This window comes from Cyrtonyx montezumae, unplaced genomic scaffold (genome assembly GCF_038088225.1).
Source record: "Cyrtonyx montezumae isolate F1298 unplaced genomic scaffold, pur_monq_1.0 scaffold_1, whole genome shotgun sequence".
Lineage (NCBI taxonomy): Eukaryota > Metazoa > Chordata > Aves > Galliformes > Odontophoridae > Cyrtonyx > Cyrtonyx montezumae.
The window spans coordinates 27,943,280-27,970,148 of NW_027071825.1; the positions used below are offsets into that span (position 1 = coordinate 27,943,280).

Here is a 26,869-nt window from a genome sequence, read left to right on the forward strand (position 1 = left end):
GGAAAAAGAAAGTACTTCAAATTATTTTGTAATATAGTTTTTTTGAGCGAACTTCTAAGACTATGTGCAAATCTTACACTAGAATGTTCTCTTCCAGATTCGTGTGCTTTTAATGGAACTTGAAGAAGCTAGAGGCAATCACGTGATTCGTGATGAAGAAGTGAGCTCTGCTGACATCAGTAGCTCTTCTGAAGTAATATCTCAACATCTAGTGACTTACAGAAATATCGAAGAACTTCAGCAACAGAATCAGCGTCTCCTGGTGGCTCTCAGGGAGCTGGGAGAGACTAGAGAAAAAGAGGAGCAAGAAACAACATCATCCAAGTAAATCATTTGTTCCTTCTAGTGAAGTGTTTATACTATGCAGTATGCAGGGATTTACCTGCACACTGTTCTCATTTTTCTTCTTACTAATTATGTGTATAAAAGTTCTAACTATGGTTGTGGTTTAACTTGGGAGGGAGCTCAGCACCACAGAGCTCTTTGCACATTATCCCCACTCCCAGCGGGATAATAGAACTGAAAGAATAAAAAAGTTTAAAAAGTAGAACTTAAGAGTTGAGACTGAAAAATATTTAATAAGACAGAAAATGAAAGTGGAACGAAGGTCAATAGTTAGGATAATTTTATATATATATATATATATATATATATATATATATATGTATATGTATATGTATATGTATATATACACACATATACACACACACAAAAAAGGTGATAAACAATTGCTCAGCACTGCCTTAACTGCCAACCAGTAAGTATCCAGTCCCCAGGCAGTGGCTGCCCACACTGGTTAACTCCTCACTGTTTTTGAGTTGTTGTTTTTCTTGCATTATGCCATACAGTATGGAATATACCTTTTGCCAGCTTAGGGCAGCTGTCATGGTTCTGTCCCCTCCCAGTTTTTTGTGCCTCCCTAGTCCCCTCACCAGTGGGACAGGGAAAAAAGCTGAAAAACAGGCTGTCCTTTGCTCTGTACAGCACTACTCAGCAACAACTGAAACACTGATATGTTATCAACACGTTTTTTCTCCTGAAGCCAAAACATAACATTATAACAGTATATAATGAAAGAAAAATCTATTCTGTCTCAGCTGAAACCAGGACAGTAATCTACAAGGGCAATTGTTATTAAGCAAATGCTGTATAGCTTTATATCTTACCTTCCCCTTTCAACATTGTTTATGACTAATGAAAATAATTTTTCTTTAAACATTCTTCCTAAATGTTTTTTTTCAGTCCACAGATGCACAGGTCTGAGAATACACACTGAAATGCCAGCCTATTGTAATGATTAGTCTGTGTAAAAATCTTTCAAACCTATGATATTCAAGATAAATAATTGTCAGTCTTCCACTGAATGTGATTTCTCACAGAACTGTTATTCAAATAAAAATGATCAACTTTTCATTTCTGTTGAGGAAAAAAAGAAGTACATGGGTTATAAAGTCCACAAAGAAAGTCATTCTATATCAAACATTCTCAACATGATTCTCTGTTAATGCTACTGTTTGAAGTTAATTGATATGAGCAGAATTGCCTCAGTTCTGCTTTTCATGAAAGAGGAGGCCTACTTTCTTTCATTCATCTATAAAAGGTCAAGTCCTAATGCCAATCTTCCCATGTGTTTTCTCAAAAGTCTCAGTGATGCTTAACTTCAAAGGTAATAAGTGTACTCTGGAAGACTTGTCTTAAAATCTGAGACGTGTATAACCTTGGTAAACCTTCCTGTTATGTTACTAAAAACAACTGGTCTTGGTTTCAGAATTTCTGAGCTTCGGAGTCAGCTCAGTGAAGCTCTCAGTGAGCTAGAAAAACTGCGTGAATCACGTCATCATCAGTTGCAGCTCGTTGAATCTATTGTTCGTCAGCGTGACATGTTTCGCATATTGTTGGCACAGACCACAGGAGCTGTCATTCCTTTGCAGGGTAAGTTCCATGCTTGTATGCCAATTGTTATGATCTTTCAATGATGATACTAAAATGGAACTAGTAATTTCTGTTAATCTCATATTCAGCTCTTACCCTTACCCACTAGAAAGTCCATGAATTTGGATTTGGGCACGTGATTTTGTTTTTGTAGTGTAATAACTTACATGTAATGACTCAGCTGTGGTGGTGACTACGTATGTGATCTAGTAGCATATTGTAGGTGTAAAGAATGGATAATCAGTCACTTGCTTAGAAGAACACATGACTTCCGTAGCAACATGGTATTGTTCTTAGGTCATATCATCTTCTTTGGAAAGCCTTCATTCAGTTATAGCCTTTAAAATTTAAATTATTTTTTTCTAGCATCAGGTATGTTGCCAGAAGAGACTTCTTTTACATCTACTCCAAAGTGCTCAAGTATCCCTCAAGCCATGTCAACTCCTGCTCCAGTGTCAATGAGTGAGTCAGTGGAGACTGTGGAGGCTAAGGCTGCACTTAAGCAGGTAATTTTTTTCAGAAAACACTGGACAAAGCTATTATTGTTTGTTTGTTTGTTTTACTCTTGTAAGCACTTTAACATCTATTCTTTGTAGCTGCAGGAAGTTTTTGAGAACTATAAAAAAGAAAAAGCAGAGAATGACAAGCTGCTGAATGAACAAAATGAAAAGCTTCAGGAGCAAGTCACAGAACTGAGGTCACAAAATGCAAAGATATCCACACAGCTGGAGTTTGCCTCCAAACGGTAAATTGTCAATTTAATTGCATTACTTTATATACATGTTCTTATCAATAGAATCACATGGACTGCTTGATATAGGTTGCTCAGGAAGAGTTACCAGTTAAACATCAGTATTATTTATTTTGTTAAAAAATGTATAATCACGAGGGTGATTATATAATATACCTTTTAGTTGAGTGCAGAACATAAGAAGCTATCTGAAAACTAGCACGTCAACGTGAAATGTATATCTGTGTACTTATGTGTCTTACATTTAAATTAAATATATGATAGTTAACATTTTGCCTTGTTCTGTGTGAAGTTATGAAATGCTGCAGGATAATGTTGAAGGCTATCGTCGAGAAATAACTTATCTACATGAAAGAACCCAGAAACTCACAGCAATAACTCAGAAGCAGGAACAGATAATTAACACTATGACTCAAGACCTGAGAGGAGCTAATGAAAAACTGGCAGTGGCAGAGGTGAGTAATACAATGGATACAATTCTTGGAGTCCAAGAATTTTTCTTAAAAGTTATTAAAATTGAATGTATGACATTTTTAGATACGTCGACTACTGTATTCACAGTAATATGTATACTTGAATGCTGTTGAATTTAGTGGTGTTTATTAGTAACTTTACAGAAAATATCTCAAGTAGTGAGTAAAGATGGGATTTCCAAGGTGTTTCAGTGCCTGTATTTACATAGTAAGCAGTGTGATAAGTGAAACAGTTATGTTATCAGTGTTCTTGGCCTATTTGTGTAAATTTTCATTTATAGTCTCTATTTTTAAATCAAAAGCTTGCTTTCTTCAGTAGTGTTAACTGAACATAATACTAGTACTGTCCAAAGTAAAAAATAATTGCCAGGTTTGGAACTGATAACAGAATTCTTATTGTTTGCTATCTTAAAGGTGAGAGCAGAAAATCTAAAAAAGGAGAAAGATATCTTGAAAATGTCAGATGCGCGTTTGACTCAGCAGCGTGACTCTCTGTTGGTTGAACAAAGAGGACAGAACTTGCTGCTTACTAATTTGCGAACTATTCAGGTATGTGATGTTGCTCCTATGATTTTCTCCTAGTAATACTTGTTTTATCCTTGTTTTTAAAGAATGCTTCAAAACCAAGTCATAACTGCTGTTTCATGTTTAGTGTGGATAGAAATGTGACAGTAACCTTTTATGAAAGATAATACATAAATCTGGAGTAATTCAGAAGAAAATTACTGAACTATGTTGTAAGCATACTGCATTGTTCTTTTATCAGGGAATACTGGAGAGGTCTGAAACAGAAACAAAACAAAGACTCAATAATCAGGTAGAAAAACTAGAGCGTGAGATATCTCAGCTAAAGAAGAAACTAGAAAGTGAGGTGGAACAAAGACATGCTCTTGCCAAAAATCAGGAGGTAAGTATAATTGTAATAATGCTGAAGTTACTTAAGTGAAAATAAACCTAGAGTTAAAAGGCTTATGCCAGCTTACAGTGTATTTTAAGATGTGAAATTTTGGAACGCATCGGGACTTCCTATTGCATTTTCAGGTTCACATCCTGGATCTTAAGAGGCAGCTAGAGACTGAGACAAACCGTCACATTAACACAAAGGAACTTCTCAAGAACGCCCAGAAAGAAACTACAGTGTTGAAACAGCAGCTTAATAATACAGAGGCTCAGCTAGCATCTCAGTCATCACAGAGAGCTCCAGGGAAAGGTAAAGATTTTTTCCTACTTACAATTTATCTTCTTGTTAAACACTGTTGTGTGCAGAATGGAAAATGCAGAATGCAATATTCATCACAATTTCGAACTGAGAAATCAATATGATAAGCCTTCTATTTTCACTACCACAAGTTTGAGGAGAAGATAACCAGGATGAGTTTTTAAAGTTAAATCAGTATCTAGACTTTAACAATGGAAAAAATTAAAACCAAACTATTGAAATAATTCCTTTTGCTTTTGTTTGAGGGCTCTTTTGTCTGTAAATATATCTATTTTTAAGTAGCCAATTTTTTGTGGGTCAGCAGTGTTTATTGTAAGCCACTCTTTTGATTAGGGATGGCAGTGTTCTGTAAGGAAGCTTTGTGAGGGTGAATTTATTTTTTTATTTTTCTCCCATGTTATTCTCAAGAAATTGTCAGTTTTTAAATCAAATAGTGGTTTAAAAAGCTGAAGTAAATTTCCACATTAATGAATGTATTCTGTATATAATATTCCTATATTATAGGTCAGCCTGGTACAAATGAAGATGTGGATGATCTTGTAAGTCAGCTAAGACAAGCTGATGAACAAGTTAATGACCTAAGAGAAAGACTCAAGACTAGTTCTAGTAATGTGGAACAGTACAGGGCCATGGTTCTTAGTCTAGAGGAATCTCTTAATAAGGAAAAACAAGTAAGTAGTTAACATCTTACATTCTTTATTAAAGCAAAACTGGAAATGTAATGAAAGATGTTATTTTTCATTTGTACTGTGTTCCATAGATTTATGGGAGAAATTAGAAAGTGCCTAAAGGTAGTTTAGAAAGCACTGTAAAATAATTGACTGTAGACAACTTGATTGAATATACTTATAATGATGGAAATAATAATTATTATTAAATGTATAAAAATATATATTAAAATATATTAAATACTATGTTTTGTGGCATATTTTTAAGATGTTTAATTGTAAATTTGGCTCAGATTTGTACTGCATTCAAAAGAGGGAATTCTAAAAATTCTTCCTATAACACTGTCATCATTGATCTAAAAATATTATCTCAGTCAAAAGCAGTTAATCCATATGTTCTCTAGCTTAATAGTAAGGTCTTCAGTGATTCTGAAGAGCATTCTTTATGCGGTCTTCATGGGAACAGCTTCATAAACAACTTTCCTTTCTAAAAAATGCTTGACCGTTTTAATGGTGAATGAGGTCTGTTCTTACAAGTTGTTCGGCATATCAAAATAAGATTGATTGGAGAAATAGAACACTCATTAAAGTTACAGGTTCATATGATGGTGTTTTTTTCTGCTATTCAGTTCTCTTCTGGTCTATCTTTTGCTACTGTAAAAACTTAATTGGGACTTGATTTGCTTTATGAGTGTTCCAAGTTTAGTGTGTAGTAAAAACATGCTGGTTGCTGCATTGTTGAATGTCGTCTTCTAAAGCATATAACAGATATACTTTTAGCTTGGAGAAGAGAAGGTCCTGTGGAGGTCTCATTGTGTCCTTTCAGTACTTAAAGGGATCTGATAAGCAGGAGGGAGACAAACTTTTATGTGGGCAGATAGGACAAGGGGGAATGGCTTTTAAACTAAAAAAAAAAGGAGATTTATGTTGGATGTTTGGCAGTTTGCCACTCAGAGTGGCAAGGCACTGTAAGAGGTTGCCCAGAGAAGTTGTGGATGCCCCATCCCTGAACACTTTCACTAGCCCAGGTTTTATGGGGACCCTGAACAACCTGATCTAGCAGAAGGTAACTCTCCCTGCCCATGGAAGAGAATTGGAACTAGATGATCTCTAAGGTCCCTTCCAATCCAAGATGCTGTACGATTGTATGTATTGTAGTTTTGAAAAAATACTTTTTTTTCAATGCTATTTGTGAGTTTCAACATTTTCAATGATGTTCTAAGTGAGATGTTGAGAATACTTTCTCTAATTTTGAAATATTACTAAAATCAAAGTACCTTATTTAAAGAAAAAAAAAAAACCTGTACATGTCTATATCTAATTATGAGCTTTGATGAAAGGTGACAGAGGAAGTTCATGCAACAGTTGAAGCTCGTCTGAAGGAGTCTTCAGAGTACCAAGCACAGCTGGAAAAGAAGTTAATGGAGTCAGAAAAAGAAAAACAGGAACTTCAAGAAGAAAAGCGTAAAGCTGTGGAAAACATGGAACAACAGGTATTCATCAGATATCACCTCTCTTAGACTCTCTTTAAGAGTGCTCAACAATACACTTTTAAAATATGCTCCCTCCTGTAGGACCAGTACACTGTAGTAGTGTTCAAAGCTAAATCTCAAAAGCCTAACTAAATCTGAGAGGTTCCCAAATGTGAGTAGTACCTAAAGTTTATTATTTCATTGAGATGGTAGTCCATCTGTAAGTTTCTTTCATTTCTGTCCAACTGTCAGTATCCACTTTAACTTTAAGCACTAGTTACAGAGAAGTGTGAGTAAAAGCCTTTGAGAAAGGTTTCAGGTGCTCTTTTTTGGAACATGAGCTAAAGCAATACTTGTAGGATGCAAATATTCTAAAACTAGAGTGATCTTTGTCTCTATTTGTCTCTTACTTGGGCTCTAACTGGGCTTCAAAGAAACATGATGAATGCAGTTAGCACTGCTTAAAGCCATACTCTGAAAGAGCAGTAATATTTTTCTGCTAGGAAAGAGCTCCGAATGTTTATGACAAAGCTGTGGAGAGTTTCTTCTTGTGTTTCTTTTTAACTGTTAGAAATTTGTGCATCAGTTTTAATTTATTAATAAACTGCCTACATTCACAGCTGCATTCAGTACTCGGTTAAATACTTTGATAATGTAGACTATAAGTTTTTATTTTGGTTTTGTTGCTTGTTTGAATTTTTTTCTTTTTTCCCTATCAACTGTAGCTATCAGAACTAAAGAAGAGCCTGTCAACTTTGCAGTCAGAAGTTCAGGAAGCCCTTCAGAGAGCCAGCACAGCTCTAAGTAATGAACAGCAAGCCAGACGTGACTGTCAGGAACAAGTATGTTTGTTGTATTTGCCTCTTTTAGCCAAAGATAGTAAAATTAATGCTAGTTCTTCATTGTTTTTCTCTAACTCAGAGCGTTTTTTAAGGTTATGATGTATTACAGAGAAAAGAAAATAAGACCATTTTCTCTGTTTTATGAACATCTTTATTTAATGCTTCATTGTTTTACCTTATCAAACAAGGTTTTATAAATTCAACTGGCTTTGAGATAAGGTAGTGCTGCAAGCACAGTTTCTGTCATTAAAAAATGTAATTAATTCTAAGGCTTGCTTCATTATGTAAAAAACATATCAGCAGCATGTGATAAGATTAGTTGTGTAATCCAACCCAAAATTCAATAGATGTGGCTTTTCCATTTTTTTCGCCTAATGCTATGACTGCAGGCTGTCCTGAGCTTCTTACTCTCGTGTACTAAATACCTTGGCCCATTCACATGTAGAAGTAACTGGTGGATGTTCTTGTAAAAATTTCCATATCTCATCTGCGCAGAATCTACAGCAAGATCATCGATTGTAGATTATCTGCAAAGAGTGTTTCTTCTTCCAACCATCTCAAAAGAAATTATTGCATATTCTATATATAAAATACATATATAAAATATATGCATATTCTAACTTTTATTGAATAATTTATTAAAGGGAACCATTCTAGAAGTATCAATTTCTTCTACACTTAAGAATGACAAAAGGTTTTGGCCAGTGATTTTCTTTTCATCAGTGGTCACTAATTTTGAGCAGCATTTGAGAATCTCTGGGTAGATTTCAAGCATAACATTAAAGGTAACAGAATCTGCAATTGTTTTCTTCAGGCAAAAATAGCTTCTGAAGCTCAAAATAAATATGAACGGGAATTAATGCTTCATGCTGCTGACGTTGAGGCATTACAGGCTATTAAAGAACAAGTTGCCAAGAATGCAGCAGTAAAGCAGCAGCTTGAGGAAGCTGCACAGAAAGCTGAGTCTGCGTTGCTAGAATGCAAAGCCTTCTGGGAAGAGAGAGAGAGAATGATGAAGGTATGATTGTTTTTATGGTTCCAGTAGATGTTTTCAGTTACTAATCTACATGAACTTAAATTACTGAATAATTTTGTTGTAGGATGAAGCTTCAACACTTACATCCCGCTGTGAAGACTTGGAAAAACAAAACCGATTATTACATGAACAACTGGAAAGTCTGAGTGACAAGGTGGTGACCTCTATGAAGGAAGCTGTGCCAGCTACATTAAATGTTTCTCTCAATGAGGAAGGGAAATCCCAGGAGCAAATTCTAGAAATTCTTAGGTAAGTTCAGCTCTGAGCTCCTTCTATTGGAGGTTGTAATTGAATTTCCCAAGTAAATAGTTCAGTCTTACTTGAAGTTTTATACATTCTCTCTCAAATATAACTACCTTTTTACTAGGTAGGAGATGGTTGCCCTATATCAGTAACTAGTAAAGAGAATTTCGTTCTACTCCCTAGAAAAATAGTAAAGTCAATTTTGACAGGAAGCTAAAACAGATCTTACAAAATGTGATTGGCAGGAAAGATTCATTATTCCAAATTCATAATCCAAATTTTTCTGTGATTTTTGTCTAAAATTTTCATCTTTTTGGATTGATTTCTGTACTCTTAATTCTTAATATATGAGATGCTTTTACTTGAAATGCTTTGTTTCATGTTTTCATTGACATGATGCTTTGTTCATCTTGTGCAGATTTATTCGTCGAGAAAAGGAGATTGCAGAAACTAGATTTGAGGTGGCCCAGGTGGAAAGTTTGCGTTTTCGTCAGAGAGTGGAGCATCTAGAAAGAGAACTCCAGGAAGTGCAAGACAGTCTCAATGCAGAGAGAGAGAAGGTGCAGGTATGACTTAGTGTTAATGCTTATGTTGTCAGGAATTAGAGGTCTGCTCTCTATAGAATCGTAGAATCACAAGGTTGGAAAGATCTGACAAGATCATCTAGTCCAACCGTCCACCTGTTACCGTTGCTATCACAAGCTGCTAAACCATGTGTCATAGTTACTCATCCAGACGCCTGTTGAAACACTGCCAGAAGCAGTGGCTCCACCACCTCCCTGTGCAGGCCCATTCCACTGCCTGACCACTCTCTGAGATAAAAAGTTTTCTTCCTTACGTGCAATCTAAACCTCTGGTACAACTTGTGACCACTTCCTCGGGTCCTGTTTGTTGCCTGGAAGAAGAAGCCAAACCCCTTCTCATTACAACCTTCCTTCAGGAAGTTGTAGAGTGCAGTGAGGTCACCCCCGAGCCTCCTCTTCTCAAGACTAGTTCTACTTTCTGTCATTGCTGCCTGTGTCCAATAATTTTGGAAGAATCAGAACCTTCTAAATTGAGGTTGGTATCAAACCAAATGGAGGGTCTTGTCCTGCATCCTGTAAAGCAGAGTGGCAACACCAGAAGCATGTAAATAGGGAAAAATAAATGTATTCTTCGTATTATCTTCTTAAAGATCCTTTCTTAAAGATCTTTTTTTTTCCTGATCTCTCTTTTTCTTTACTGATACTTACTTGTTTTGACTGTCTGTGTGAGATGATGAACGCCACAGTAGTTATGTAAGCTAGTGTTATGCCTAGTCCCAGTAAGTATATATGCATGTGCAAGCAAAACAAATGATTGAGTTAAATCTTTTCTAAAGGTAACAGCAAAAACGATAGCACAACATGAAGAATTAATGAAGAAAACAGAGACCATGAACATACTGATAGAAACCAACAAGATGCTAAGAGAAGAGAAAGAGAGGCTAGAACAAGAGTTACAGCAAATGCAAGCAAAGGTTAGTACTGAGTTTCACATATGTTTCCATGGAATTCAAGTTGGTGAGTTAACATCTGGATATGCTGCTGTTAGTCACTTAAATTGTGATTATTCTTTTACATCAAACATGAATGAGGAGGATTTTAGAAGAGGTTGCTCCACCTACAATATTGCAAAGTTGAAGTTCAGTTTTCTTTACGTGGGACTGAAAATCAGCATTTATCACTGATGTTATAACAACAATGTTATCAGCAGATACATGAAAAATGGAACAGAAATACTTGCAAAGTAGAATGCCGTTTTATTAAGAATGTAAAAAGGAAATAGACACTTCTTCACATTTCTAAATACCTACTGCTTTAATGGAATCCAGTGCAATGTTGCTTGACTTCTAGCACACAATAATTCATTTCCCTCTGCAAAGTACAAAGTAATGATCTTGAGATTGTGAAGCTGTAACTATAATTGCTTTTCCTGTATGATTATAACCCATTATTTCTTTCTGTTGCTTTCCCTGCCCCCAGCCAGCTACTGAGAGGGAGACTTGGAAAAAAAGCTTTGTCTTGACATTTTTGAGGATGTTTTGTTTCTTTCTGCAGTCTTTTTGCTGTCCCCATCTCTCTTATCATGAAATAAGAGCTACCATATTCTGTTTTCTTGAGTCTTATAAGATTCACAGATTAATCTTCAACTGTGCTTTTCAGGTGCGCAAGCTTGAGGCAGACATTCTACCTCTGCAGGAGTCTAATGCTGAATTGAGTGAGAAAAGTGGAATGTTGCAGGCAGAGAAAAAGCTTTTGGAAGAAGATGTCAAACGCTGGAAAACACGGACACAGGTGGGAAATGCATACTTTAAAAAGTGTTTTGGAGGGGGAAAGAAAAGGAAAAAAGCTCTAAGGCATTTTTAAAAACAAACAACGAACCTACACAATTAAAAGTGACAGAAAACTAGGAAATGTATTTGAATTTAAGACTCCATAAGCAATGTTTTATAAGTAGGCTGTTGTAAGTTGTAGGCAGACCAAATCCAAACATAGAATTATACAACTGAAGGGTTTGGTAGGGACCCATCATCAAGTCCAGCCGCCCCAGCAAATGCAGGTTCACAACAGTAGGTTTTACAGGAAAGCATCCAGGCAGGATGCTTCCAGAGAATTCCACAACCTCTCTGGGAAGCTTATTCCAGTGTTCTATCACCCTCATGGTAAACAGTTTCTCTCTCATGTTTGTATGGAACTTCCTGTGTTCCAGTTTGTGCCCGTTGCCCCTGTTTCTGTTGTTGCTCACCACTGAAAAGGGCCTGGCCCCTTCCAGTTGAATCCTGCACTTCTTTAGGTGTGTTTTAAATAGTGATCAGATCCCTTCTCAGCTTTCTCCAGGCTGACAGTCTGAGATCTCTCAGGCTTTCCTCATTCAGGAGATTCTCCAGGCCCCTACTCATCTTTTGTGACCCTCCACAAGACTGTCTCTAGAAGTACTCTGTCTGTTTTGAGTAGCCCAGAACTGCACAGATGTCGCTTCACCAGGGCAGAGTAGAGAGAGAGGAGTAGCCACCTAGACCTGCTGGCTTTGTTCTTTTAATGCGCTCCAGGATACCACTGGCCTTCTTGGTCACAAGGACAATGGCTCATGGCCAACCTGTTGTCTACCAGGACACCCAGGTCCTTCTCTGCAGAGCTCACAAATACAGTAGCTCTATTTAAAAAGCTTTTCTGAGTGTATCTGTTTTACGTTTTATCATTTTACGAAAACACAGACTGTTTTGTCAACCTTTCAGCATTTGTTGAGTCAACAGAAGGACACAGATCTTGAAGAGTATCGGAAGCTGCTTTCAGAGAAGGAGGCAAATACCAAGCGTATACAGCAAATGAGTGAAGAAACAGGCAGGCTTAAAGCTGAAATAGCCAGGTATTATATAAGTCAATTAGTAAAACGTTTTATGCAAAGCCTAATATTTATAATAAAATTGCATATGGAAATGTAACTTCTTCGCTGTCTCCATGTAATTATTAAACTTTTGGTATTTTTAATGTCGCTTGATAACATACAAATGAAATAGGAATTGTTTTGAAGGATGTCTCATAACAGGCTCTAAAATGTCTTATTTGCACTGTAAAATCCTAGAAAACACAGTTCACTATAGATGATGATTGCAGTATGGCATAAATGAGTGGTATTGCAATATATTATTTCAGACTTCTCACTTGCATCTCCTTCTCTCTTCCTATTTAGAACTAATGCATCCTTGACTACAAGCCAGAATCTTCTTCAAAACTTGAAGGATGAGCTAGCCAAAATAAGAATGGAGAAGGATACTTTGCAGAAGGAACTAGATGCTAAAGTGGCTGATATACAGGAAAAAGTGAAAACTATAACACAGGTTAAGAAAATTGGGCGCAGATACAAGACTCAGTATGAGGAGCTGAAAGCACAGCATGATAAGGTAGATAAACTTTCTGTTTGCAAAGAAATGCAGTTGTGTGTTTTCATGTATATGTGATCAGTTTGCATGCAACATCAACTTGTGAGTGAATGCATTCTAACTGGACTGCACCATTCTGCCTGATACCACTTGACATATTTCAGATGGTTGCCGAAGCAGCAACTCAGTCTTTAGTAGAACAACAGGAAGAACAAGTTTCTGTCCAGGAAGTGCAAGAGCTGAAAGAATCCCTCAGTCAAGCTGAAGGGAGGACAAAGACTTTGGAGAATCAGGTTGAAAATTTACAAAAGGTAAGAATGGAGTAAGCAACTTCCAGTGAATTTTACTGGACTCATAACTAAGTAACTGTGAAGACCATGGTGATGGTGGTCTGTGTGCATGCACACATCGGTGTGTGTACACACAGAAACATGATTTTCTGAACTAGCTCACTGTGGCCAATCTTTCTATAGACTATAGCAGAAAAGGAAACTGAAGCTAGAAATCTTCAGGAGCAGGTATCACAGCTACAGTCAGAACTTGCTCGTTTTCGTCAAGATCTGCAAGAGAAGACTACACAGGAGGAACAGCTTAGGCAACAAATCACTGAGAAGGATGAGAAAACTAGGAAAACCTTTCTTGCAGCCAAGCAGAAAATTGCGCAGTTAGCTGGTATTATTTTTTTTCTTTTCCTGTTCTTAAGGTGTCTTCTTCTGTTTGTTTATTTCTCTGGAGAAGTATTCAGATAGTATTCTTAAGAGTATTTTCTACATGATGTATTAAAATTGTTCTAAGATTGAGAAGTTCTAGTTCCTTAAGGAGGTGTTGCAGGTACATAATTACTGTACATCTGGGGAATGAAAATTTTGTTTAATTTTGGCCAGCCTTTTTTTTGGTGGTATTGATTAGAGCAGATTGACTTTCCTAAGGACTTCAGTGATTCTTCCCTAGCCTTGTGCCTTTTCAAAATGTACTTAGGCCTTTTCAAATTGTACAAATGCAAAATACTCCACTTCCTCTCTTTTAAATCGGTACTGAGAGGAATGATGGTGCAAGTACTTGCTGAAAACATCTTGTCCTCCTATGACTGCTTATTTATTTACTGGATGTATTTTTACATTCAGTTTTTTATTTAATTGCAATTGAATAAGAGCTCCTTCTAAAGCTTAGCATTTGTAGGATTTCAAAATTATTCAGTTGTCTTTTAAAGCCAGATAGATGTTCAGCATGCAGAGACTTACTATGCAGTTTTACAGTAGTGAGACTGGATCCTTTCCTATTAAATTAGGTACAAAAGAACAGTTAACGAAAGAAAATGAAGAGTGGAAGCAAAAGAGCAATTCATTAGAAGAGCAGAAGACAGAACTGGAAGTGCGAATGAGTGCACTCAAGTCACAATATGAAGGTCGAATCTGTCGTCTGGAAAGAGAGCTTAGAGAGCAGCAAGAGAGACACCATGAACAGCGAGATGAGCCACCAGAATCAACAAATAAGGTATGAAGTCTGTGTAGATAGCTGTATGAGAAGAAGTAAGCCTTTTATGTGTCTTTTACTGAACTACAAGAGCTTTCAGCATGAGCATTGTTGTCCAGCTTGGTTTGTTTTTTTTGTGTATTCATATGGGAGAACTTCAGGTGAAGGCTGGTTTTTCTAATATTAAATAGTAGATGAAAATTCTTGTTAAATAATAAATAAATAGCAGTGAACCTAGCAATCTGCACTATTCAAGTTCCATTATCCCCAGGCTACTTGTTTCAGAGGTATGTAATCTGGTGGTAATAAGGATTCAGAACTTAGTTTAAAACTTGTTTCCTGCCAGAGTCAAAATACTCAGTGCTAGCAAGCATAGAGTTATAGTAATCACAGTGAGTTAGCTGATAAGTTGTTTTCACTGTGCTTTTTATTTTAATATTTTTGTACATATGTTCAGCTATTTTTAGCAGTATTGTATGTCTCAACAGCTTCAAAAATGTCTGAGAAGACCAGAGAAATTACTAAATTGGTTTACATATTTGATACGACTGCTATTATTTTTGGGGGAGTATTTTTGGAAATCATGGAGTCTGACTAGGCATGCTAATAAAGATACTCTAAAAAATAATTGTTATTGAAAAGATCTGTCTGCTGAAGTATTCTACCAAGTTGCTTGCTCTGTTTTGTATTTATGTGTCACAGTACTTTTGTTTCTTACTTTATAGGTTCCAGACCAGCAGAGGCAAATTTCACTCAAGTCAACTCCAGCTTCAGGTGAAAGAGGAATGTGAGTTAAAGGGCCTTGGGTTTTATGCAGAGTTTCTGCCATTGGGGATTTTTGTTTTTATCTTCATCTAGTTGCTCTTAGTTAGAATTTTTTAGAAATGTTCTAATTTTTAGCTTTAAAATACTGTTTGGCATATGTTCTTTCTGTTTTCTTAGACCCATTTAATCATTGATCAGTAAAGCTTTCTCAGTGTGAATTGTCATGTTAACTTATAGGAACAAGATATTTGCAGAACATTCAAGTCTGGAAATTAATCAAAAATACTTGAAGATTCATGAAGTTGTGCAATTTTGGTTATTAACTTTAACTTAGTTGTAGGGGCAGAGGTGAGATGGGGAAAGATCCTTGTGCCAGGAGGTCAAACGTAAGAAATGGACTAAGTTGATGGTAACTAGAAGATAGAATTGTCAAATGACACAGCAGCCAAGCTCCCAAAATATTACCATTTTACTAAGTTTAGAGAACTGAATCTCTTAATTTTTGTTATATCATCCATTTAAACTAAGACTCTGATCTTCAAAAATGTGACTGATCTCTGTCTCAGCTAAGAGATTGTATTGTTATATATTTAAGTGAACTGGTTAGTTTTAGTAAAAAATTATTACGTTAACAAAGAAAGTGCAGCTAACATTATGAGCTATGCAGTGTTTATTTTGATCTGTTCACAGATTGCTTGCAGATTGCTAGTTGATTACCCTTGAAGAAACTGGTTAAACCTCTAAGGTGGACAAAATGATACTGATGGGATAGTGGGTCTGTTTGTTGTTTTTCTTTTTTTCTTTAACATACAAGTACATTTTGGAAGACAAATTGTTATGTCCCTGTCAGGTTTTCAAATTTAAAAATGAATGTTTCAGAATATGTTAACATATATAAATTCATTATTTTTAAAATTTGCTTATCGTTTTATCATGATGAATCCAATATCCTGTTTTTCAGTGCTAGCACTTCAGATCCACCAACAGCTAATATTAAGCCAACACCTGTTGTGTCAACTCCGAGTAAAGTGTCTGCTGCTGCTATAGCTGGAAATAAGTCTACTCCAAGAGCAAGTATCCGTCCAATGGTTACTCCTGCTACAGTCACTAATCCTACCACTACTCCAACAGCCACAGTTATGCCTACGACACAGGTGGAGACTCAGGAAGGTAAACATTTTGGTAGTACTGGGATCTACAGCAATCAGAAATGCTGTTTTTTCCTTGAAGTCTCATTAGATGTTTGAGGAACTTTCATTGTTACCATGTCTCCTTAAATACTGCTCTTTTATGAACTTACGTTGCCACACAGTTCTCAGTTCCTCATGTGAATGCAGATAGAAGCAATGTTAACTGAATCTGAGAAACATTTCATCTGCGTATTCAAGACATTCTGAAATTGAGAATGTGAACTTCACAAGATCATATGAAGACAGTTGAATGTGCTACTGTTTGCCTTTCAGCAATGCAGTCAGAAGGACCTGTGGAGCATGTTCCTGTCTTTGGAAGCACTAGTGGCTCTGTGCGTTCCACCAGTCCTAATGTTCAGACATCTCTCTCTCAGCCCATCTTGACTGTTCAGCAACAGACTCAAGCAACTGCTTTTGTGCAGCCCACTCAGCAAAGTCATCCTCAGATTGAGCCAGCTAATCAGGAGCCATCCCCTACTGTTGTAGAAGTTGTACAGAGCTCTCAAATAGAGAGGCCGTCCACTTCCACAGCAGTGTTTGGCACAGGTTGGTTTCAATTTTATAGACCTACCTTCTTGAACAGTTCCTTTGAAGTAGCTCCATTGTCAAACCAGGCCTTACTTCAGCCAGAGAATTCACTCATATGGTTTTTTTCCCTTCATATATCGCACATTTTACAAAACCTCTTTGAGTTCAGAAGTGCTACCCCTGAAATGCTATTGTTGTGACATTTCTTAAACAGGGATTAATCATGGAATAGAATCGTAGAATCACGAGGTTGGAAACAACCTGTAAGATATCTAGTCCAACCGTCAACCCATTACCACTGCTACCACACACTACTAAACCATATCTCACAGCTCCTCATCCAGACGCCTCTTGAACACTTACAGGCATGGTGACTCCACGACCTCCCTGAGCAGGCCATTCCAGTGCCTGACCACTCTCTGAGAGAAAAAGTATTTCCTCGTGTCCAACCTAAACCTCCTCTGATACAACTTGCAGCCTTTTCCCCGTGTCCTGTCTTGCCTGGGAGAAGAGGCCAAATCCCTCTTCACCCTAACCTCCGTTCAGGAAGTTGTAGAGTGCAATGAGGTCTCCCCTGAGACTCCTCTTCTCCAGTCGTGTCTATCTATTGGTAGCCAGCTTGAGGTTTAATTACATATTTCTGCTGTGTTCATGATTGCTTTGGAGCAAAGTTAATTTTAGGATTCACAAGTAAACTACTTAAGCTGGAATTTAAGATATAGAGAAGAACACTAAAACTATTCTGTGTAGTGCGTTGTTTTACATCTGTTTGCCACACGTGGTATATAACTCAGTTTATTTTATTTCCCAAAAAACACTTTTGTAAACTGCTTTTTTGTTTTCCAGTTCATACTCTGTTCATTCTTGGGTGCGCTTTTCAGAAGCAAAGATGTGGTAAAAAGTATTTTAGTGGTAAACCCTGAGAATCTTCAGTGGTTTAGTTAGTGAATATAGGTCCAAGTCCATATGATTTACAACCTACGATACTGATGTTTTCTTGTTCTAGAAGACAGCAAAACCCAGTTCCAATTCTGTTATTGTTCAGCACAGAAAAAGAGTTGCTTTTACTGAGTAAAATATGGAACCTTCCAGTTTTCTGCTTTGTACGTCTAAGCTTCGTACATTTACCTGCAAATAACTCAGAGGTTTTTCTAAGTTTCAGCCACCCCAAGTTCTTCACTGTCTAAACGTTCACGAGAGGAAGAGGAGGATAACACTGTGGAAAACTCAGACCAAATCTCAGAGGAAACAGTGGATGTACCTCCTCCAAAGAAACTGAGAACCATACAGAGGGTTGAACCTGAGGTTTGTAAGAACATAAAAATGCTACTTTGTATTCTGCTGCTTTGTTGGATTTTAGTGGGAAGAGGAAATATATTACTTCAGAGTTAAATCATTTTATTTTTAATATGAGTTCTTAATCTATTAGAGGAGAAGCAGTCTTGGGTTTCTTTAAAGGCAGAGGTTGTCCCAGCTACAATGACTAGCACTAATCTTAGTGAACTGTAGTCCGTGTGGGGAGAGAGAGAACCATAGCCTAGCACTGAAGAAGTTAAAATATTTTCAGATGTGGTCTGGAAGATCATTATCTACACTCATTCTGGAAGACAATAGTATGCTTGAGGAAATGCCAGGGAAGCAAAGACAAAATACTTTGTAGGAGAGCACAGAGATGATACATATGAAATGTTGGTGTGAGGGAACCAGGATATCCTGGAAAAATAGAATGAACTTGAGAGACCTCACAGCAGACAGTTCATGAAAAATGTTGAGGAATACAGACAGTTAATTAACTATGTAGGATAGGGATGGTGCATTACATGGAAGGAAGAGATTGTAACAAGATTGTCTCTTAATTAGCCAGGATAGGGACCAAATAGGAAACTGCAGGTTTTGTTTGGTTCTAAGTAGATCTAGAGACACTGAAGTGAGTTGGTCCAGTGAACTGGAATGAGAGAATGATATTTCAGGACAGAGAAATCAGAGGTGCTAGATGAAAACAGAGCTAAGGAATAGCAGTAAAAGGAGAACAAAAATTATCCCATAATCTCTGTGGGAAAAGAAGAAATAGAAAAAAAAAGTGCTAGAGAATCAAAGTTTAGCATTAACAATTTGTCTTAAGAAAAGTATGTTGTCTTTCAGGAGGAAGTGACAGCAGAAGAAAGCACTGATGGTGAAGTAGAGGCTCAGACATACAATCAAGACTCACAGGACTCTATTGGAGAAGTAAGTATATTTGAAAAGAAAAAAAAAACCTCAGTTTCAGCAGAAACAAGCATTTTTATTTTATTTTATTTTTATATTATGTCACAACGCATTCAAGGGCAGAATCTCAAATCAGGTCTTACAGAATGCCCTTGGAAAGCAGTTATAACCATTTTAAGTTTAAATTTGCTGTCTTTAAGAATAGATGCTGATTTTTTTTTTTTTATTATGCTCTACATCCACCCATATATAAGTGGGAATGTTAATGAGACTTTGCAATTTTGAAATGCAATTTAATACAATGTTTTAAAAATCTTAGTATCTTTAGTTCCAGTGCTACATAGTGAAGCTGAGATATAAAGATTAAATGTATCGCAGAATAAAAACAGATTTGGAGTTTTTTTTATTTAATCCTTTGTTTTCTGGCTTTAGCTTTAGAGAAATATTTGACATGTGCTTGGGTCATGGTATGATAAGCAGAGAAAAAAAGTTGTTTTATTGTTCTAGTTCTGTAAAATATATGTTACAGCAGTGAAAGGAATGCTAAATATGAGTGAAAAGCATGTATTTAATCTTCTTTGTCTTCAGAAACAGGTGCAAATCATTATAATTCTCTAACTTAGCATAATCACATATAGAGTTGTGAAATCTATTTTCTTTAGCCAGTGTTGAGTACTCTTTAGTCAGGCATTTTCCCTCATATCCTTTATATATTTAGAAGGTGTGATAGATGTTTACCTGTAAATGTTAGGTGTGTGTTTTCTATCTATACCGTGTGTCTTTAAACTTTAACACTAGTACTCAATGTGATTATTTAAATTCTCCTGCTAAACACTGCCTATTTGCATTACAGTAATACATTCTAGTTGTCTAACCTGAACCAGAATTCTTAAGTGCTATAAAATATATGTCATAGAGTCCTAATTTATATTTTGAATTAGTTTTCTGTCTGAAACATTTTATTACTCTGAGTATCTACAATCATACTTGTATATTCAAAACATTTGAACTGAATCTGACATTCTTACTGAATGTAAAGAGAACAATTTGAAAAACTCAATCCAGCTATCATGCAAATTGCATAACCTTTCATCCAGACTAAACAACTCAAGTAAAACAGCAACTCAGACTGTATTTTTCAGAAGAGAGATTGTTATTCCTTGATCCTGAAGAGAATTCTAGTTGTTTGTACTTAGTGACATCATAATTTTTAGCATTCTCCTGTTCTCTCCTATCTTGTTAGTTCCTAATGAATAGTGGCAATTAGTGTTTCTCCTGCAAGTATCAGAGTCTGTTTCACATCTGGTTGTCTCTAGTATTATGCACTGATAGTAACTGCAGTGTCCTTAGGCTGCTCAGGGGGTGCCGCTGTTCGTGGGCCGCTGCCTCAGCTGTCAGCACTGTTCCATGCACCTGTATTTGTTCATTGTCCAGGTGTTGGTGATAGCTCCTTGGTTATCTTAGATGGCTAAACGTTCAGACAGCAGCTTCTTATTGCTGTGTTTTCCAATATGTCGTGTATGGCTGCAATGATGTGTTTATCACTTAGTGATGACCTCCCATCCCAGATCAGAGTTGGAAGTGAGGATGAAAATATTTGTGTTGTTACACAGGTCATCTATTTTGTTGAGCTTAGAAGTGAAAGCAGGGAACTCCTAAAGTACAGTGGACACATTCAAGGTGAGCACTTTAAAGAATATTATGTATGCTGCATTTTATTTCCTTTTGTAATTTACTCTTTACAGGGAGTTACACAAGGAGAGTACACTCCCATGGAGGATAGTGAAGAAACTTCTCAGTCCATGCCAATAGATCTTGGACCTCTTCAGTCAGATCAACAAAACACTACTTCATCTCAGGATGGTCAGTCCAAGAGAGATGACGTAATTGTGATTGATAGTGATGATGAAGATGACGATGATGATGAAAATGAAGGCGAGCAGGAAGTATGTATACTGTGGAATTAATTCTATCTAAGAATTACTGTGCTTATCATTTTTGTCTTTGATCAAAATATAAAGCTAATCTTGCACAACTGATTTAAACAAAAATATCGTTTTCCTTGTGTGTTGTTTCTGTTGCCTGGACTTTTAGTATTCTAAAGACTCTTGTTAATTTTATCTGTTGTTTTTGTGTTTTGATTTGTTTGTTTCTGGTTTTTTTTAAGTTGTAAACTTCCATAGTGCCTCTGAGTTCCAGGATGAGATATTTGCCTTTGTTTTACTGATGACAAGTTGGAGTTGTCTGCTCCTGTGCTCTTAACAAATAGCTCTTAAAAAGTGACCAATGGTTGTGGACTATAGTGGCTTCAAAAGCAGATTTCCAGAGCATCTTTCTAACCAGTTTCTTGAGTTTCTAAAGTCTAATTCCCCAAAATCAAGGCAGTAACTTTGCTGCTAGTTTTTATTGTATCGGGAAAATATTTTAATCTTGACTATTTCATGATCACAGTGGCCAGGGCAGCCACCAAGCATCACCTCACCCACGAGTCCATCTCTGTTCACAAAAGGCAGATCAAGGAGGATACCCTTCCAAGTCAGCTGCCTTAGTCCCTCTATCAAAAATAATCTTCAGTGTGCTTCAGGAATATCCTGGACCTGGTCATGATAGTCTCAGTTAACATCTGGGAAGTTAAGATAACCTTTAAGGACAAAGGTAGCTAATTCAGAGATTTCCTTTAATTCCTTATAGAATAAAGCATTGGTGCTATCGTCCTGACTGGGTGACCTATAGCAGATTCCCAGAAGATCTGCTTTATTAGCTTTTCCTCTAATCCTGGCTGGAACCTCTCAACCATTTTGTCCCCATCTTGAAGTGGTGTTCAATCCCACCACTCATTTCCATACAGTGCTGCCCCTTCACCTCACCTGCCCTACTTATCCCTTCTGAAGAGTCTATAACTGTTCCTCACAGCATACTGCTCACAGGAGTTTTCCCCCCAAGTCTTTATTTTTCCCCCAAGTTGAGTTTATTTTGCCTGTGATTAGATGGTAAGTAATCCCCCTTCTATATCTTGCCCCTCAAACTTTTCCATCTTGTTTTGTCCATCTGTCTTGTTGAAGTTAGGGAGTGAGAGAGCAGCTGGGTGAATGTCTGGCATCCAGCCAGTCATCAAAATACACATACTTTCATTCTACAAGTGATAAATGCTGAGAATCTTCAGATAGAGTTCCACAAACAAAGGTGGCCTCTGTACATGAAGTGACTGGAGCTTACCGCTTTACCATGCGAAGTGTTCCCACTATTCTTTCAGCATTTCTGTAAGGTCTTTTCATGGTACTCTCACAGGATTATGAAGATGAGGAAGAGGAAGATGAAGATGATGATGAAGACACAGGGATGGGAGATGAAGGTGATGACAGTAATGAAGGAACCGGTAGTGCTGATGGTAATGACGGGTATGAAGCAGATGACGCTGAGGTGAGATTTTGACCTTGGTGTAGTTTGTTTAAGTTCTTGGAAGAGATTGGCATTGTAATACAACTGTATAGATTTGAATACTTGAAAATTGTAATGTTAATTCCTCTTAGAAAATTGAGGCTAATAGTAGACGATGGTAATTTCTGTTATAAGTGATCTTTTCACAAGAAAAGTCAGCTTTGAATACATAAAAGAACTGAATGAAAATGTAAGATATGAGGCAGCATCAAATATTATAGATGCCAAAATTAATAAGGCAGTTTCTTCAAAGCCAAATAATTGTCTGTTATTAAATGATGATGACTATTGTGTTCACGTTTGTGTATGCAGATATGCAAAAAAATTGTCATTTCACACCATTGTGTACATTTAGATAATTTTGAAGAAATTTACAGAAATAACTTAAAGATTTTTTCACATATGTTGGTTTACTTTCTGAATACATTTATGCTTATATTTTTACAGCAAGTAGGTGTTTGGTGCTAAGTCATTATGTCTGTGGTTTTTAGGGTGCTGATGGTACTGATCCTGGAACAGAAACTGAGGAAAGCATGGGAGGAGGTGAAAGCAGCCAGAGAGCAGCAGATTCTCAAAACAGCTGTATGGTTAATTCTTGCTTCTTCACAATCTGTCCATAAAGAGAAAAACAGCAGTGAATCTGTATGTGTTTCAGAAGTTAATTTAATGTAAAACAAAGTGCTAACACTCGTTTTAATACAAAATGTGGATTACTTTGAAATAATCTCTTCTAGATATATTGTACTTTCCTTTGAAAGCATAATAGACTCTGTTTGCTATAGAAACTGCTGTTGATGTTTCAGGGGATTAATCTCTGTCTGAATCAGTGCTTGAATAATCAGTAGTTTGTTTCAGTGCTGGCACAGGTCCTCTTTTAAATGACTTTAATAGTACTGATCAGTCTCCACTTATGCAAGGGTAAAAAATATCTGTTTAAATGTGGTAGCAGAATTTGAAGACTTGCCTTAATGTCTGCAACTCGGGAAAATGTTGGAGAACGTAAATTTAATGCTCTAATTTCTGTATGCTTTAGGTGAAGGAAGCACAAGTGCTGCAGAGTCCACTTTTCCTCATGAAAGTTCTAGGGAACAGCAGCCATCATCTGCCTCAGAGAGACAGGCCGCTCGACCCCCACAGTCACCACGCAGACCACCACATCCGTTGCCTCCACGGTTAACTATTCATGCTCCTCCTCAAGAACTGGGTCCCCCAGTACAGGTATAAAATAGTCCTAACATTTCAGAAGAACCTTTTTAAAACTTTTTTTTTTAACTTTAATTTATTTTAACTTAGTGCTCTGTAAATTGTAAAAACAGATCATATCTGTTTAGTATCCTGAAAATGGGAACTAGACAAATTGACTTAACGTTTCTCATTCTACAGATTATGGCTGGAGAGGGAACATTGAAAGCAGAAAAATACTCATCATGGATTTGTATCTTGAAATGATTATACCAATGTTATTTGTTTATATGAAAAAAACAACAACTCTTCTTTAACAAATTTTAACTCACATTGCTAGGGTTTTTTATTAGTCACTGCCACCCCTATGCAAATTGGGCAAAGGAATGTCAGTATTCATTTTCTAAGATAAATCTTTCACCATCAGCACCTGACTGATGATTATGCTTTGGCATAAACATAGATTTGTATATGAAAACATCGCATCATAAATTTTGCTATATATATATATATATATAATCATGGCTATGAAGTTATGCTTTATTGTTAACTTGTGTGAGACTTGTGACCGTTATATTTTTGTGTCATAGTTTTCTGTCCTCAGTAGAAATTTGAATAAAACAGTAATTATGCTTATCCAGGATTTAAATCTGCATGTTTCTCTTTTGCAGTTAGGTCAGGCAGCAGATATGAAATGCTGGCTGTCTGCTGCCATTGTCTGTTTAAAGAGATACGATGTTGTATTGAGCAGTGTTGAATACTGAAATATATTGTTACGCTATTTCTGATGCAGCTGCTATTCTTGACTGTGATTAAACAACTCTGCTATTAGAATTCCAGAGAAGCATTCATACTACACTTTTTTTTATTTTTGTTTTTATTTTGCTATAAAGAGAATCCAGATGACTCGAAGACAGTCAGTAGGACGTGGACTTCAGCTGACTCCTGGTATAGGTGGTATGGTAAGTGCAATGAAAGTCTACTGCTAAAATCCTGTGTTGGGGATTTGTAACTCTTGGAATTTATTTTGCTGAGCTTTGTTTGGTTTTGTTTTGTATTTGTTTTTTTTTGCTAAGAAGTCTGGCTACTACGGTCAGGGTCAGCATGGCTTCTCTAGCCTTGCAGTGATAACTTAGTGCTGTTAATTTCTGTATTAATGGAAGACGAACACTAGAAAAGTCTGAGGGAGCAAAGGCTCTTCTTGAATTGGTTTTCTTCAAGGCAGTTTTAATTACTTATTTTTAGAAACAGTCTTTTAAAGGGAATGTATTACAGAAAGAAGTACTTTTCAGTCTCTCACTAAAGGAGCAAGGAGAATTCATGTATGTTTTCTGGAAATGAAGAGAATGCTGAATTTAGGATAAGAGAAGGAGGTAGCTGAGGTATCTGGCTCTGTAGCTAATGTAGCAAAGAATACAAATCCATAGGGAACAAACAATTTGATTCATGTTGTGAAGAACTGCATAAGGTTATGTAACAGCAGTCTGAACTAAGACATGTTATTCCTATCTACTTAGGAATGTGTCACCTCAACATTTATTTGTAGTCAAAAGGAAGATGTGGTACTTCAGCGTAGTATTCTCATGGAACAAATGTCACCTCTAAGGGCAGTCTGTATAACTAGCTCAGACTGAGACATCTGAAATTACACAGGATTAGTTTTAGATTTCAGTGTGATGCTGGTTTTTGGATTTAGGCTCAACAGTATGGAAAAAGCAAACCGTGTTTTAATTTGACTGGAAAGGACCTGGAAGGCTTTCAGTTGAGTTTCTTTGTTTCCAGCAGCAGCACTTCTTTGACGATGAGGACAGAACAGTTCCAAGCACACCAACTCTAGTAGTTCCACATCGTACAGATGGGTTTGCTGAAGCAATTCAGTAAGTATTTGTAAAGAAAATGAATAGAGTTTTGGTGTCTGTTTTTTCCATAGTGGAATCAAAATAAATGAAATGAACTCGTGATTGGAATTACATGCTAAATACTTACTGTGTCTACAGTGACGTAGATATTAAAATGTGTATCGTGAAACTTACCATCACATTAGGAAACAGGCAATGTCCAATGTATGGTAGTATGTTGACCCAAGAGAGGGGGGACAAGGTAAAAATAAGGATCTTTAATTTGTTTCTTTCAGCCTGTGTACTAATATTTTAACAGTTAGTAACAACTAGATAGTTTTGTGATATTTGACCAGTAAAAGCAGCAGAAGTTTACCTCCAGTTCTGGGCAGGAGGTGGTTCTACACATGTTCAGTTATCTGTGTGAAATTGTGGGGGTTCATAGCATGAGTAAGCAAAAAAAGTTCCATTCAGTATTTGCTTCCAGGTGCAATCCAAATAAATTTGAGAACCTCATCACTGCTGTACTACTAGTACTTTAGCTGTTTTTTATGGGTTTTTATTATAGATTACTTTTGTCTCACGTGTAGTTTATTTCTTGTTTTGTTTAGAAAATTCTGCTTTCTTCTTTATCTCCCTTTCTTTGGAAAAATTGCAGAATTCTTTAAATCTTTATTTTGATAGTTCCCCTCAGGTAGCTGGAGTTCCTAGATTCCGATTTGGACCCCCTGAAGATATGCCACAAACTAGTTCAAGTCACTCTGACCTTGGTCAACTTGCATCACAAGGAGGTAAATTATTTCTGTACTTCCTTTTCTGTGGTTGTTTTAGTACAAAAATAATAATTTGTCCATAGAAGGGCAGTTCTAGTTTGAGTACTTGCAACTTGTAAATAATTGTCAGCAGACAAACTAGTGGAAAATGAAGAAGTGTTTCCTTCAAGGTGCTATACTTCTGTTTTATAATATGGTTTAAAGAGTAGAAAGTGTCTGTGGGTGAGAAAGGCAGCTTATGAACTGAGCTTATGAGACATAGCTGGACTTTTATGTGGGACAGATTGACTGCTGGGTGCATGAAGCCTAATTTAAGGAGGATTGGAATACTGAAGGAGTGTCTCTTTTAAGTTTTTCTGTTGATAATAGCTTTTCTGTAGTAAGACCATGGAATTGAATCTGGCTCCCAGCTCTGCACAGGACCCCAAATCCAAGCTGTATGCATAAGAGCAGTGTTCAAATGCTCCTTCAGCTCCAGCAGCTTGGGGTCACACCTGCTGCCCTGGGTAGCCTGTTCCATGCCTGTCACCCTGTGGTGCAGAATCTTTTCTTACTGCCTGACATGGCCCTCCCCTGGCACAGCTCCATGCTCTTACCTTAGGTTCCCTTGCTGTCATGAGAGAAAAGAGATCACAGGGAGCTGCAGGCTGCCGTGAAGTCTCCACTCAGACTCCTTTTCTCTGGGTTGAAATCAAGGGACCTCAGCTTCTCCATACATCTTGCCCGCCAGACCCATCTCCATCTCCATAGCCCTTCTTTGGATGTTCTCTGATAGTTTTATGTCCTTCCTACACTGTAGCTCTCAGTCCTGCACCCAGTGCTTGAGCTGAGGCCACACCAGGCAGGGCAGACTGGTCCCTTCTCTCACCTGGCTGGCAGTTCTGGACCTTATGCACCCAGGGCACACTACTGGCTCAGACTGAAATTGCTACCAACCACA

General features: G+C 37.0%; 1 protein-coding gene across 5 annotated transcripts in view; it reads left to right on the forward strand.

Annotated features, from left to right (window-relative positions):
- The window catches only part of TPR (translocated promoter region, nuclear basket protein), a 47,622-nt gene that overhangs the window by 16,020 nt on the left and 4,733 nt on the right, over window positions 1–26,869 (forward strand). The window contains exons 14-46 of one of the 5 annotated variants that reach the window (XM_065745524.1): window positions 98–324; window positions 1,769–1,932; window positions 2,299–2,438; window positions 2,529–2,677; window positions 2,976–3,138; window positions 3,571–3,705; window positions 3,923–4,063; window positions 4,198–4,366; window positions 4,880–5,046; window positions 6,384–6,536; window positions 7,241–7,357; window positions 8,172–8,375; window positions 8,458–8,642; window positions 9,055–9,202; window positions 9,997–10,134; window positions 10,820–10,951; window positions 11,893–12,023; window positions 12,348–12,558; window positions 12,702–12,848; window positions 13,011–13,209; window positions 13,826–14,031; window positions 14,736–14,797; window positions 15,737–15,945; window positions 16,239–16,511; window positions 17,650–17,798; window positions 18,636–18,719; window positions 20,444–20,644; window positions 21,987–22,118; window positions 22,628–22,718; window positions 23,170–23,354; window positions 24,212–24,280; window positions 25,101–25,195; window positions 25,841–25,947. In XM_065745524.1, the coding sequence (XP_065601596.1) occupies window positions 98–324; window positions 1,769–1,932; window positions 2,299–2,438; window positions 2,529–2,677; window positions 2,976–3,138; window positions 3,571–3,705; window positions 3,923–4,063; window positions 4,198–4,366; window positions 4,880–5,046; window positions 6,384–6,536; window positions 7,241–7,357; window positions 8,172–8,375; window positions 8,458–8,642; window positions 9,055–9,202; window positions 9,997–10,134; window positions 10,820–10,951; window positions 11,893–12,023; window positions 12,348–12,558; window positions 12,702–12,848; window positions 13,011–13,209; window positions 13,826–14,031; window positions 14,736–14,797; window positions 15,737–15,945; window positions 16,239–16,511; window positions 17,650–17,798; window positions 18,636–18,719; window positions 20,444–20,644; window positions 21,987–22,118; window positions 22,628–22,718; window positions 23,170–23,354; window positions 24,212–24,280; window positions 25,101–25,195; window positions 25,841–25,947 (5,083 nt within the window). Of the gene's footprint in view, window positions 1–97; window positions 325–1,768; window positions 1,933–2,298; window positions 2,439–2,528; window positions 2,678–2,975; window positions 3,139–3,570; window positions 3,706–3,922; window positions 4,064–4,197; window positions 4,367–4,879; window positions 5,047–6,383; window positions 6,537–7,240; window positions 7,358–8,171; window positions 8,376–8,457; window positions 8,643–9,054; window positions 9,203–9,996; window positions 10,135–10,819; window positions 10,952–11,892; window positions 12,024–12,347; window positions 12,559–12,701; window positions 12,849–13,010; window positions 13,210–13,825; window positions 14,032–14,735; window positions 14,798–15,736; window positions 15,946–16,238; window positions 16,512–17,649; window positions 17,799–18,635; window positions 18,720–20,443; window positions 20,645–21,986; window positions 22,119–22,627; window positions 22,719–23,169; window positions 23,355–23,519; window positions 23,802–24,211; window positions 24,281–25,100; window positions 25,196–25,840; window positions 25,948–26,869 lie in introns of those variants that run through there. The other 4 variants (XM_065745531.1, XM_065745549.1, XM_065745540.1 and 1 more) reach the window with 4 other exon arrangements.